Below are 14,709 nucleotides of genomic sequence, written 5' to 3' on the forward strand. Positions count from 1 at the left end.
TTAAGAAGCTCTTAACGCTAAGAGCTTCTTAAGAACGTTCTAAGAGCATTCTAGAGCGCTCATAGAACGTTCTTAAGAAGCTCTTAGCGTTAAGAGCTTCTTAACGAATCTGGGAAACCCGGCCCTTGTCAGTAAGATGTGTGGATGTGCTTTGAACAACCACTCCAGAATATCACTGTGAACGCAACACTGCCACACCCCAAAACGTATTTGACCAATCCTACCTTAGCTACTCATCACTACTTGAAGAAGCTTCGTCAAGCTTTCGGTTGTTAAGGCGCAAAATGCCATACGGAACATACAAATCTGATAGCAAGTACCCCAGGAGTTTAGAGGGGAGATTCAATTTTCTCCCTTCCACAGCCCAAAATCCAAGAGTAAAACAGTGTGGTATGCCCCATTCTCAGCTGAATATCTTAAAGATCAACAAACATACTTTTGTCTGTTTCAACGTACTGTGTTGCTATTGAACTCTCTCTGAAGCCCTAAACTAGCTAGCTATTACTAAGGTGGGCATGGCTTCCACGAAAGGTCAATTGTGGTGAGTGAATGTGTGCTGCGAGCTGGAAACAATAAATGAACAGGACATCCATATACAGAGCTCAACTCCTCTGCAACAATACATTTTATTTTGTGCTGTCTTGGAGCCTTTCTCAATACCAAGTATGCAATATTTGCGTACTTGGTAGTTCAGACTCGGCAGGTTTGTCTCGAAAGAACAAAATCAGGAGGACAGCACGATGCGTTTGGGACAGCAGCGTACTTGATGACGTCACTTCACCTCACATCTTCAAAAATGTTCACATACATTTTGAAGTAGGTTCTATATTGTCAATTCAACCACAGATTTAATGTTTCGACTACATTCCATGACACTAACAGTATGTTGAAAATGTTGAACCGCTATACGGTTGAGTTATTTTCCTCAGCTGGGAGACTCGGCTGTCCATGTCCACACGCCACCTCCGGACGCATCCTCGATAAAACGGGCAACGCAAGAACACTTCCCGGTATTTGGTCTGTACTTGGAACGGTACTTGGGTTGCGACTGAGTCAAATGTTGTTTCACAAGAACATGAATACATAGAAGAATGCAGATTGACAAAGACCCTTAATGTTTAGGGCTTCATCAAAAAGAGGGGAAAAGAAAACCAGGAAACAACTGTTCGGCACCGATGGTTACGTCTACCACCAAAGCAAACTGATGCCACCACCTTTCCGCCATCCTGGAGTTCAGAAAGGCTAAACCCCTCCTCTTGATAACCTGGGACCCAATCAGGACAGAGGACGTAGTCCCACTCCCCTTTCAATCACCACCATGTGCAAGGCCGCCGCGCCACTCAAGTGTTTTAATTCAAGTTATTTCCAAGAAAGAAATATGAACCATTCCCCTCTAACACCCTGCCACTAGGCGTGCGCGTAACAGTAGACATACAAATGGACTGAACTAAGTTCACACTTAACCGGTGAAGACCTCACCGCTTGTAACGAGTGGTGCGAACGCAGGGTTGGACCAAGTGTTGATTATTAAACAGAGTCAGGGTACAGGACAGACTACACAACATAACGCTAGACCAAGTTAGCTGGTAACAATGCTAGACCAAGTTAGCTGGTAACAATGCATGAAGCAAATTAAAACACGTAATAATACCACAGGAAGGCGGAGCGTGTTACACCTGTACTGTTTTTCAAACTTATTTGTTATTTGTCCCTTCAAATTCTCTAATTCTACTTTCTTCTCCCTCTGCCCCTCCCCCACCTCCCCTGTGGCGGAGGGGGGGGGGGGATTAGTCATCATTGTTTCCAGGTCGCCGGTTGCCAACGTTGGACGTATTCGCCAAGTGGACAAATGTCTCCTGTGACCATACAGAGTTTCGGTCACACCCTTCGCTGCCTCCAAGGGGCGTCCGGTCTGTGTCTCCGTGTCTGTGATGTCTGAGTGTCTAGGGGCTCCAGTCCGTGTCTTCCACCTCTCCAGTTAGGCCTTCACACCTGCACTCCATCCACCCAGCAGTGTTTCAACCCCGGTGTTCAAGTCACTCCACGCCAGGTTGGAGTACTACTGGCGCGTGTTAGTTTGCCATGGCTGCTCTACATTAGATTCCTAGTTCTTGTATTTGGTACTAAAACCATGTCTTCTTCATCTTCCCTTCAGCACCTCTCGTCCCTTCAGCCTGCTCGCTTTACTGCCTGCCCTACCTCCTGTTCCACCAGCCCAGCCACCAGTCCCGCCCAGCCCTGCATCCCTAATACCCATCAAACCCCTCAAATTACCTCCTGGTCCTTGTGTGGTATTGGGTCTGCTAGCCACACATTCCTGGCCCCTTTTACCTGGTTGTCCTTTAAAGCTGTGCTGATCCAACGCTCCCAGCCCCGTGGCTACCACTGCCTAAACTGACATGCACAAACTCAGAGGACTGATCTGGAACTGGATATCTGTGTTTACACATTCTTATCATTACCTGTACTCTTAATCCATGACTGTTTTAAGCCTCTGGTCTGCACCTCTCTGTCACCAACCATCTCTGGAGGAGGGGATCCCTCACAGAATTGCTCCTCCCAAGGTTTCTTCCAGTTTTTCTGGGAGTTTTTCCTTGTCTTCCCTGAGGGTTTAGGTTGGTTGAGGGGCAGTTCTATGGGCGTAAGTGAAGTCCACTGTCAAATTGCAAATTTCTTTAAACCTCATACTGTGAATTTTTGCACATCCCTGCACAAACTGTACAGCTCTTCATTTATTTAAGTAACTATTATTTATTTAAAAAAATATATGTATTTATTTATTAGATTTCATCTTATTGTAAATGTAACATTTTTATTTTCATGCTTTTTATTTACAGTTCTTGTTTTTATCCTCTTTACATTTGTACTATATGTTTATTGTTATGCACCAACCTACCAAAGCAAATTCCTTGTTTGTGTACATTTATTTATCAACAAACTGGATTCTGATTCTAATTGCTTGTAAAAATGCCTATACAAATACATTTGCTTTGATTTGGCTAGCTAACTTGTATTTTCCTATCAGTATTGTGCACTTTTGTACAAGGTCCTTGTCTGCACTTGCACTGTATGTTAAATATGTCAATTGTAAGTCAACTGGATTGATCAGGAGTATGTAATACATGCAATAAATAAGTATTTAATTTGAAATAGATTTAGTTTGATTTATTGTTTCTCTGTACATAGACTAACATTCACACGACCAGATCCCAAGCAGGCCTATGATCGAGTTCTTTCAGCTCGAAAATGTTCGGCTTGAATTTGATAGGCTCAAAATATTTTGGGTCGAATTTTTTTGCCTTGAATTCAAATTATTTAAGATCGATTTTTTTGGGCTCGGATTTGAGCAACCTGAATCTTATTTTACATTGAAATATATTCAGATGAGAATTTGGTGTTTCAATATTAAGTATTAGATGCCTTTTAAAAGTAAACATATTATGTCACTGATTTGCTTCCATACTGTGTGGCAATTTGTTGCTAGGCAGGTGACAGGTTAAAGGGTTTGCTGTCTCGCACAGAGCGGCCGAGTTTGATGGTGATAACTGAGTTAATTTGTGCATTTTAATATGAAGATCCTACAATTTTCGAAGATTTCTGTTTTCAAACTCAGGTTGTATCATTTTTATATTTGTGTGGTTTTAATTGTGGTGATGGTGAGGAATATTACTATGACAATACTGTAACATTACTGCACTGGTATCAATTTGTGCATTGTAAGACTTTACATGTACATTTCTACATTATTATCTAATATATGAACAGTGATTATTTAATATTTTCATGTAAAACAAATCTGAACTTCTAGGATATATACATTGATTTAATTCACAGTTTCAATCTTTTTTATACTAAGGAACACAAAAAATGTTTTGTGATGTAAAAGTTTCAACATGTCTTGTTTTGAGTATGATGAATAACAGGATGTGAACCAGATGAATCTGCAATCTCTTGTTTTTTTCCTCTGGCAGCTCTGAGGGGGAGGGGCCTCCACTTGAGGGGGCGGGGCTGTGAAGGGGCGGGGCTGGATATCCTGGATTCACAAGATAACGATCACACAAGAATCCGTCTAGCCAGGCTTCAACTAATTTGTTGGTATTGTCCAAGTTTGGGCCCAAATCACAGTGGTTTGGACCAGTCAGCGTCCTACATGGAAGTTAAAGGTTTAGGTGTGACGACAGCCTTTGATAGACAGATGGTTTATCCAGTCACCTTCCAGTTACTTTTTAAAAGTGCCTGCCCCTTTCCAGACTGTTTCCAAGGTTAGGTCTGGACCCCCTCCCATTCAAACACATTTCCACCTGGCCTGAATAGTGCTGGGCCAATCATAACTGTTTATCCACCTGGCCTGAACAGTGCTGGACCAATCATAACCGTTTATCCACCTGGCCTGAATAGTGCTGGGCCAATCATAACTGTTTATCCACCTGGCCTGAATAGTGCTGGGCCGATCATAACCGTTTAGCCGGTAATTTGTTGCTAGGCAGATGACAAGCTAAAGGGTTTGCTGTCTCGCATAGAGCAAGTTTATCTGCTAGGGGCGTGTTTACTAGGTGGGCTGTACAGAGGAGTTGGGAACTGGTCTGGCAATGACAGGCAGGATAAAAGTGTCTGCCAAATGAATACATTATAATAACATGTAAAACCCATGAATGATGTGTGTGTGAAATCGCCACAGTAGGAAGTGTTTCAGGGCTAGCAGATGACAAACATGCCAAACCGGTCCTTATCTGATTGTAACACCTACACAAAGCAGATGATGAATGAGACAAGTTTTGTCAAATCACTCTCACTGTGTATTGTGCAGGTAAGGAAGGAATGGAGGAAGGAGGGGTCTGTCTCCATGAAGGTTATGTGAAGTTGTGACAGATTAGTGCATTGATGCTGCCCCTTAGTGGAGGGAGCCAAAATAAACTTCACATCTTGATTGGCAAAAACAATGGACATAGTAACAGCCCCTCAAATGTGAAGCCAAAGCATCTTGATCGCCCCTGGTGGCTGGCTGCAGTATAGGTCATAAACCCCGCCCCCTCCATGTCAGCGGATGGGACATATGAGCCTGACGTAAAAGTATACGTCTAATAAAAGAAAATCAAAACCATTAAAAAGTATTTGAAGTCATGGGTCCCAGCAAAGGGGCCTCACAAGGTCAAGACCACACCCCAGACACTCCAGGTGTTGTGAATGACAATACTGATTCTAGGCGGCCCAAACTAAAGTATTTAAAGTATTTGAGGGAGTCGGATGGCTAAGCGGTTAGGGAATCGGACTAGTAATCTGAAGGTTGACAGATCGATTCCTGGCCGTGCAAATTACGTTGTGTCCTTGGGCAAGGCACTTCACCCTACTTGCCTCGGGGGGAATGTCCCTGTACTTACTGTAAGTCGCTCTGGATAAGAGCGTCTGCTAAATGACTAAATGTAAATTTCAAGGTCGAATCTAACATTTAACCAATGTTCCATCCTACAACATTATAAAGTCAGCTGTGCTAATGTAACCGGTGTGAATCGGTGAAACTCACTCCTCAGGTACGTAATGGGCCACCCGCGTCATTGAATAGCTAGCTTTTCTTTGGCGTAGCTGGTAGTGGTTGCGCTTGGCAGTCCAGAGGTGGCAGGTTCGACTCCCGATCGCAGCGAACAACGGCCCTGGCGGAGCAAGACCACGTCCGTTGCATACCCGTTGCATACCCGTTACACTAACAGTGTATTGTCTACGAGCTTTGACTAATTATTGAGCTTTGATGTAATCAAACACTAACATTAACAAACCAGGATGGTAAGTGAAGGTAAGTGTGAGCAGAGGAGACATTTCACAAATCACATTTCAAATGCAAAGAAAATACAAAAAAACAAAACAGTTAAGGTGTCATTTAATGACACCTTAATCTCAACGACATGATACAATAGAAAATCATCAACATAGTCACCATTGCAAAGCTTTTTATCACACACACACACAAAATAAAAATGTAACTCAACAAAACACAAGCCAAAGTCTTTGCGGTATCTCGAGAAACCACAAAGACTCTCTTGAAAGTAACTTGCATACAAGTCATTTGTTCTTCATACATCTTTATTAAATGTCTCCCTACTGTCAAGAAAGTCATAACTGACTTTGCAGTACACTGTTTATTTTAGTTTCATTAGACTACACTATGTATTTATTTAACCAGGCAGAGTCATTAAGCCTGGTTAAAGCCAGCCAGAATCATTAAGGCCATGGCCTCATGGCCCTAAGAAAAAATCTGGTTAAAAAGCACAACGGCTCACAACCACAGCAGTAACTATAACCATGAGAGTCTTTGTGGTTTCCCAGTATAAATACAATGTAACTCAACAAAAACACAAGCTGCCGTCTTTGCGGGAATGAAAATCAATAAAAACAATAATACAAATACCCTCTTTTGAAAATGTCTATCTATTTTTAGGGGCAAACTATAGAACCCTGCCATGCACGCACTTGCACCATGCGCATGCACACTTGCATCAACGATGATAAACCCTCTATTTCTGATGCGTCTGCTCAGCCGACTCCGGACGAATCATGGAGTCATCGGGTCATCTTCCTCCCTGATGATGAATCATGGAGTCATCGGGTCATCTTCCTCCCTGATGATGAATCATGGAGTCATCGTCTTCCCTGATGATGAAAGACTGTATTAACATCCCCACTTTACTGACAGCAACACTAATAAGAATGACACATGAAGTAGTAGGTCTTAGAGTAGAAGTAGAGGCTGACAGTAGAACTCATTGAAGGACTCGACCAATAAGAGGCCCTCCTTAACCTCAACACACACATGGACATACTGTACACCCACACACACAGTACCTGGTAGCACTGGGTCATCAATTTCTCAGTGGATATTCTCCAGTCCCACTGTCTCTGTCATCAAGTTCAACACATACACCTTTAGAGTCATAAATATCTGTTAGAATTACCAGAGGAAAAATAATGTCTCTACACACACACACACACACGACTGTGTCTTACTTTTCCTGCTTGCTGTATGTTTAATCCGAGAGTGGAGGTAGTAAACTGCTACACAGGTGACCAGACACAGGACACCCGTAGTAACAGAGACAGGAACAGCTATATTAGGCTTTGGACACGCCTGACATAAACCACCTGAAAGACAGGAGGTGAACACTCATGAGACAGTTACCTGACAGAAAGAGATGAAACACTCATGAAGAATAAGACACAGGAAGATCTCATAGATTAACTGCTACTGAATAATAACAACAAGGTTATAATACAGAACCACACCAGGAACATGGATCTCTGTCTCCCTGGTCTGGTTGAGTCCCTGCAGATGAACCCTGCAGGTGAACCTGTTGGTGTCTGTCTTCTGTACAGTCACTCTGCTTCTCACAGTGTAGCGTTGGTGAGGGCCGGGGTCAGGGTGTCTGTCTGTCTGTGTGACATCAGCAGGGAGGAGGCGTCCCTCACTGTCCCTCCACTCCAGCTCAGGTTCTGGGTACCAGCCTCCAGACACACATTGGAGAACCACCCCTGTGTCGCTGTGTCCCACGATGGAGACCTCTGGTTTGGAAACCTCCCCTAAAGAGACAGACTGATTTAACCATGAGAACAATTATTAACAATCTTAAACAGCTTGTACCTAATCTAACTTACCAACACTGAGCTGGATGACAGTCTTCTTAACCTGCCCATCCTTAACAACCTCGCAGGTGTAGTTCCCCTCATCCTCCAGCTTCACTCTGAAGGGTTTCAGGGAGATGTTGCCCCTGACCAGTTCATCTTCAAATAGCATCGTCCTGTATTTGTAAGACGGATTCTTCCTACCATGTAAGTTACGACCATCCCGGTAGAAATGTACCATAGCAGGTTCCAGGTCAGGTCTGGACCACTCCACTGTCAGGAACTCTGCATTGATGGGAGGTTCCAGGGAACATGGCAGGATGACATCATCACCAGCTACAGCAATGATGGGGTCAGGTGAACCAATCAGCTGAAACTCTCCTGGAAGAACAGAAAGACTCATAATCCATCTGGGAATATCAAGAGGTGTTTGATAAAACTACATATGTGGAATTAAATTTCTTAGAAAACTAGTTTTTTATTATGAAAAAGCCTTACTATTAATTGTTTCGGTCAAAGCGCGGGAAACAAGTGTTGTTTGAAACATGTCATCTTTATCTAGTGTGAAGTAACCCACTCCTCCCTGCCACACATCCCTAGAGAAGTCTGACAGGTAAACTATGAACGGTATCTTCAGCAACATGTGTTTTGTCATCACAGTTGTGTTGTGTATCTTGGTGGTAAACAGACTCACCAGCAGGAGTTCCTCCAGGGATGAGGAGCACCAGGAGACACAGTAGAACCAACATCACTCTGGAGACACAGTTATACCGCTTCATAGTAGTTCTCGTTCTTTGTAGTTCTGTGGAGTTACACCGCCTCAGTCTTCATTAAACGTGTGTTACACTTTTAGGAATGACAGGTCGTTCACTGTTGGTGCATATGAAAGAACAGGTTAGAATAAGAGCGCCCTTACACTTGGACTGATCACATACTCATACTTCTCATTGAGAAATAGCTGTACGACTGCATTGTTCAAAGGTAATAAGTTAAATTTGTACCATGTTTAATCTTTTTTAAATCTTGTCACAGTTGAATGGCAGTAACAATGTTGTTAGTTTAAAGTACGGAGAGATGTCATGCTAGCTAGCAATAGCTACCAAAAACAATGGTTATAGTTACTGGTTGTGTGGTTGTGTGCCATTGTGCTTTTTAACCTGATTTTGTCTTAGGGCCATGAGGACATGGCCATAATGATTAATGATTCTGGCTGGCTTTAACCAGGCTTAATGATTCTGCCTGGTTAAATAAATAAATATTGTAGTCTAACAAAACTAAATTAAACAGTGTACTGCAAAGTCAGTTAGGACTTTCTTGACAGTAGGGAGACATTTAATAAAGATGTATGAAGAACAAATGACTTGTATGCAAGTTACTTTCAATGAAAATACATAAAAGGTATGAAGAGATTAAGTTACAGTACACCTTTCATATTGGAGATGTGAATACATTTGATACCAAGTGAGGTTACATAAATGTTTAAGGTGCGGGGATAAGTAGCATAGGCTACTAACCATTTCTCTCTGGCTCTGCATAGGACATTTGCTACAACACGATGTACACATTTGAGTTAGTTTACCATAACCCGTGAATATTATAGAGATCCCACAAGTCGGCCCACATCTTCAGCTACCAATACGCATATGATATATGATTTTGTTCAGGAGTTACCAAAAGACTGTTTTCAGACATCCCAACCTGCTGAGACTCATCCCCCCCCCAAACTGCAGACTCATTCCCCCCCCCCCCCCCCAACTGTTCCGTGACACGAACCACGTGACTACCCAGTTTACTGATACTCAAGTAACTCAAGTAACTCTTTTCTGGATCTAGGAAGTAAATTAAGGTCGATAGTATCTGTGAAAATGTTTGCATCTGCAAAAAAGTTGAAAAGAAAAAGAGATCGTAGCCTACTTCCCATTTGTGAAGTCGAGATTATGAGGACTGTTGTGTGTGTGTTGCGTAAACGTTTCTTAAGGCTAACTCCAACTGCATTAAATCAACGTTAAATGATCCGCCAGTCAATCAACACATTTCACTGCAACACATTTAGCTGATTTTACGTTAGCTGACAAGCTGACTAGTCGACAAGCAGTAGGTTTTTGAAACTCCCGTTTATGGGAAATTGTATCCCCCCCCCAAATAAAAACTGTACGGATCTACACGATTCACGTGGATGACATTTTTTTCATTCAAAACGGCTATTTTCACCTAAAAGTGACAAGTTTGCAGGTATGAAAAGAGTAGACTTACTGTCAGCCAGAAACACAACACACACACCTCTCTCTTTCTTACACACACACCTCTCCTCTCTCTCTCTCTCTCTCTTTTTACCCCTTGGTTTAACATAACGTGACGCCGGCGCTGCATGAAGTCGAACACACCTGAAGTTACGCCCATCTAGACCAGGGGTCCCCAAATATGGCAGATACCATGATACACACACACACTGTCTAACCAGCAGGGGGGCGTATATCATGACACACACACACACACACACACACACTGTCTAACCAGCAGGGGGGCGGATACCATGATACACACACACACACACACTGTCTAACCAGCAGGGGGGCGGATACCATGATACACACACACACACACACACCTCACTTCTTGCTGTGAACCTTCTGGCTGTGTTTCTCTCTTTGTGATATGAACACACATGATATTATAGTATAAACTGCACTGTAGCACTGCCGTGCTGCTTTTTGTGTGCCTGGTAGGTACAAGTGTTGCTCCTGCCATCCAGTGGATGAAACGGTGCACTACAGGGGTACTACCGCACATCTTTACATTTTCGGTCCGACTTCAGACAGCGCCGACCCCATGTCACCACCAGGTACGTTCGACATCAGCGTCTATGCTTCATGCAGCTCCGGCGTCGATTAGCAGCCGCCTGCAGCACTGCTGACTTGAAGCAGCTGATGGCATTCTCAGCTTCAAGTCAGCCGGTTGCAGAAGTCGAACACACCGTGCGAAACTAGTGGCCACATTCTGCCATGTTCTGCATGAGGTCACCCCGGGTAAAAGTCCAACTGTCTATATCAGGGGTCCCCAAACTTTTGTCTGCGAGGGCTAGATAATTTTCCTTTCTTTAATGTGGGGCCGGGTCGGAACAGAAAACTACTTGGGCCGGAGTAACTACCAGTATTATTGTGGAGATTTTATTATGATTTTAAATGTATTCATTAGTGCTGTCAACAATTAAAATATTTAATCGTGATTAATCGCATTAATGTCATAGTTAACTCGCGATTAATCACAATTTATTGCACTTTTTTGTCTATTCTAAATGTCCCTTGATTTCTTTTTGTCCAATTATTTTTTCTAATTTTAATGCTTTTATCAACATGGAAAAGTGGATCGGATTGCTTGGTGCAAATGTTTTTTTTAATTGAAAATAACATTGCAATCGCCTGGCTTTGACGAGGGGGCGGAGAATTCGCATCAGCTATGTACTTTGCCATCTAGTGGTATTTCAGACTGGACGTGCTGCGATGATAGCTCAGTTCACAACAACAAAACACACAGATCACTTTGCTCTTGTCAATTGGACCATTTGGCAACTTTTTAATAGTAAACTTTGCATTCAGAATCTTATTGGCATCCATTTCGGCGTCTTGCGCTCGCCACCATCTACTCAAAGCGTAAAGTTAGCTCTTTAGCCGGCTCGCAAGCCCAAACAAGTGTGTGGGGCGTGCCTGTTGTTTTGTTTCCGGTCTAGGTAGATCCGGTGTGGTGTTGTAGTTTTTCTAACGTCAGTAGTTGTTGCAACAGCATGTGAAAAAAACTACAACAATTGCTGGGCCAAAAAGGTGTGTTATGCACCGTACATTCGTACATATCACCGCCTATTAAAAGAGCATTATTAATATTGTAAATAACTTTTTTCATATTCATTGCTATTGAAATCAAAACATCTACTTAATAAAAAAATAAAATAAAATAAAACTTTTTTTTTTTTAAGACTGGCATTGTTCAGAGGGCCGGTCCAAATGCATTGGCGGGCCGTATCCGGCCCGCGGGCCGTAGTTTGGGGACCCCTGGTCTATATTATATACAAGGATGAGTTGACAGCCTATATTATATACAAGTATGAGTTGATAGCCTATATTATATACAAGGATGAGTTGATAGCCTATATTATATACAAGGATGAGTTGATAGCCTATATTATATACAAGGATGAGTTGATAGGCTATATTATATACAAGGATGAGTTGATAGCCTATATTATATAGAGAGATTCGACGGCTCTCTGCTTAGGCCATATTACGAAAGTCTTGGTTTTTGAAATTGAGGATTTAGTAGCCTAACATATTTCAGTTTTCTTCTGCTAGGCTACTGCTGGTGTAAAAGCATGAAGCCTGCTCCCGTATGGGGGTTACTATGGGTGAGGAGAGTCGGGCTGGAAACGTTTGAGTCCGGCTAACTAATTAGCAACTTACACAATCATTCGTACCCAATGTCATAAAAAATTTGAAATATCTGAAGGCCCTTGTAGCATATTTACCCTTGCCTTCTAATAGGCTATTTACTGAGATGTGCATCCATATTGACCAGTGTGCCCAGTGAATCATCAAAAATAAATCAATTTATGACTCAATAGTTGATGTCAATCCAGCTTTCCAGCTTTCCAGCTTTCCATTGTCCACTGCAGCCTCATTGTGAGTTTCTCTTTGTCACCAAAAGGAACACCTGGGGGAGGGGCCTAGACACCTGGGGGAGGGGCCTAGACACCTGGGGGAGGTGCCTAGACATTTGTACATTTACATGTAGTCATTTAGCAGACGCTCTTATCCAGAGCGACTTAAAGTAAGTACAGGGACATTCACCCGAGGCAAGTAGGGTGAAGTGCCTTGACCAAAGGACACAACTTCATTTTGCATGGCCGGGAATCGAACTGGCAACCATCTGAGTAATAGCCTAATACCCTAACCGCTCAGCTATTTGACTCCTGATATTTCCACTTTATCCTCTCATCCAAGTTTGCTGTTCTCGTACCTGTCTGAAAATACTATTTCATAGAATATTTTTGGCAGATTTTGAAACCAATCAGAAATGGGCCGAGGAGTTTCCAGTCTGAGCAGCTCAGTAAGTGTCCTGTTTCCTCCACTAGGGGGCAGTGGTGGGCTGCCTGAGTCCTTCCTGCAGGGAGGAAAGTGTGTGTGGGCAAGTGTGTGTGTGAATGTTAGTATTGTGTTGTCGTATTTCACTCCCAACACTTAGTAGTACTGGTGCCCTTTGACCTCCCTGAGGGTCTAGGTTTAATCACTTCTGCGCCTATCCCCTTCCTGGGTCAGATCCTGTATCTACCTGGGTCAGGTCCTGTATCTACCTGGGTCAGGTCCTGTATATACCTGGGTCAGATCCTGTACCTACCTGGGTCTGATCCTGTACCTGGGTCAGGTCCTGTATGTATCAATGTATGTACCAATGTTCCAACCTCTACCTTGCGGTAAAGAGCAGTTTGCATGCCAGCAGAGTGTTAGGACAGAGAGAGCGGTCTACCGCAGCTAAAACAGCACATTGTTCCTCATCTAGAAATAACCCTGCATCTGATCAGTCCATCCTCTATTTCTCAAGAAGATGGTCTTAAAGGTGTGAGGGAGGGGTGGAGGGGGCAGGTAGACAGATGCAGATAGAGAGGGTGGTTAACCACAGCTGAAAAACACTTTAGCATTATCTTTGAACATGTACTGAGTGGTGTGTGTGTGTTGCTATGTGAATGTGTGTGTGTGTATCTGAGTGTGTGTTGTGTGTGTATCTGTGTGTGTGTTGTGTGTGTAGCCTCTTCCTTCCTCGTATCAGTGACCTGAAGACAACATCCCATCAAAGGTGTAGGAAGGGGTGGATCTGAGACAGAGAAGGGTTTTGATAATACTGGTCAACAATGGGGAGTCTGGTGGTGCTGGTAGTGTAGAGTGGGGGGTGGTGGTGGTCGTCCAGAGTGGGGGGTGGTGGTGGTGCAGAGTGGGGGGTGGTGGTGGTGCAGAGTGGGGGGTGTGGTGGTGCAGAGTGGGGGGTGTGGTTGTGGTGCAGAGTGGGGGGTGTGGTGGTGCAGAGTGGGGGGTGGTGGTGGTCCAGAGTGGGGGGTGGTGGTGGTGCAGAGTGGGGGGTAGTGGTGGTGCAGAGTGGGGGGTGGTTGTGGTGCAGAGTGGGGGGTGTGGTGGTGGTGCAGAGTGGGGGGTGGTGGTGGTCCAGAGTGGGGGGTGTGGTGGTGGTGCAGAGTGGGGGGTGGTGGTGGTCCAGAGTGGGGGGTGTGGTGGTGGTCCAGAGTGGGGGGTGTGGTGGTCCAGAGTGGGGGGTGTGGTGGTGGTCCAGAGTGGGGGGTGTGGTGGTGGTGCAGAGTGGGGGGTGTGGTGGTGGTGCAGAGTGGGGGGTGTGGTGGTGGTGCAGAGTGGGGGGTGTGGTGGTGGTCCAGAGTGGGGGGTGTGGTGGTCCAGAGTGGGGGGGGTGTGGTGGTCCAGAGTGGGGGGTGTGGTGGTGGTGCAGAGTGGGGGGTGTGGTGGTGGTGCAGAGTGGGGGGTGTGGTGGTGGTGCAGAGTGGGGGGTGTGGTGGTCCAGAGTGGGGGGGGTGTGGTGGTCCAGAGTGGGGGGTGTGGTGGTGGTGCAGAGTGGGGGGTGTGGTGGTGGTGCAGAGTGGGGGGTGTGGTGGTGGTGCAGAGTGGGGGGTGTGGTGGTGGTGCAGAGTGGGGGGTGTGGTGGTGGTCCAGAGTGGGGGGTGTGGTGGTCCAGAGTGGGGGGGGTGTGGTGGTCCAGAGTGGGGGGTGTGGTGGTGGTGCAGAGTGGGGGGTGTGGTGGTGGTCCAGAGTGGGGGGTGTGGTGGTGGTCCAGAGTGGGGGGTGGGGTGGTGGTCCAGAGTGGGGGGTGGGGTGGAGCTGAAATATGAACAGTAAAAACTAAAAGTTATGAACTTTGTCCACCTCTCCTGACATCTTGAAATGACTTCTGGGAAATAAGATGCATTCTCGTTGGCCAAGTCACCATCCGATGCATCCTCGATAAAAGGGGCGGATCAAGAACATTTCCGGGTATTTTTGGTGTTCTTGGTGACTTGTGTTCTTTGGATTGGAACCGTACTTGGGAAACGAAAGA

At 44.7% G+C, this 14,709-nt stretch overlaps 1 protein-coding gene and 1 long non-coding RNA gene across 2 annotated transcripts; one reads left to right on the plus strand and one right to left on the minus strand.

Moving 5' to 3' along the window:
* Nucleotides 1-28: 28 nt before the first annotated feature.
* Nucleotides 29-3,150, plus strand: LOC146221604 (uncharacterized). Its single transcript, XR_014746696.1, has 2 exons — nucleotides 29-2,050; nucleotides 2,156-3,150. It is a non-coding gene; the product is annotated as an uncharacterized LOC146221604 (long non-coding RNA).
* A 2,782-nt stretch (nucleotides 3,151-5,932) lies between these two features.
* Nucleotides 5,933-8,423, minus strand: LOC146221605 (butyrophilin subfamily 1 member A1-like). Its single transcript, XM_084691085.1, has 6 exons — nucleotides 8,303-8,423; nucleotides 7,642-7,989; nucleotides 7,273-7,566; nucleotides 6,997-7,131; nucleotides 6,835-6,888; nucleotides 5,933-6,642 (listed from the first exon to the last, which is right to left on the minus strand). Exons 1-5 carry the CDS (start codon nucleotides 8,385-8,387, stop codon nucleotides 6,860-6,862), a joined length of 891 nt encoding a protein of 296 aa, XP_084547211.1. The 5' UTR covers nucleotides 8,388-8,423; the 3' UTR covers nucleotides 5,933-6,642; nucleotides 6,835-6,859.
* Nucleotides 8,424-14,709: the final 6,286 nt, after the last annotated feature.

Source organism: Hypomesus nipponensis, chromosome 25, assembly GCF_054491055.1.
Source record: "Hypomesus nipponensis isolate SF chromosome 25, ASM5449105v1, whole genome shotgun sequence".
NCBI lineage: Eukaryota > Metazoa > Chordata > Actinopteri > Osmeriformes > Osmeridae > Hypomesus > Hypomesus nipponensis.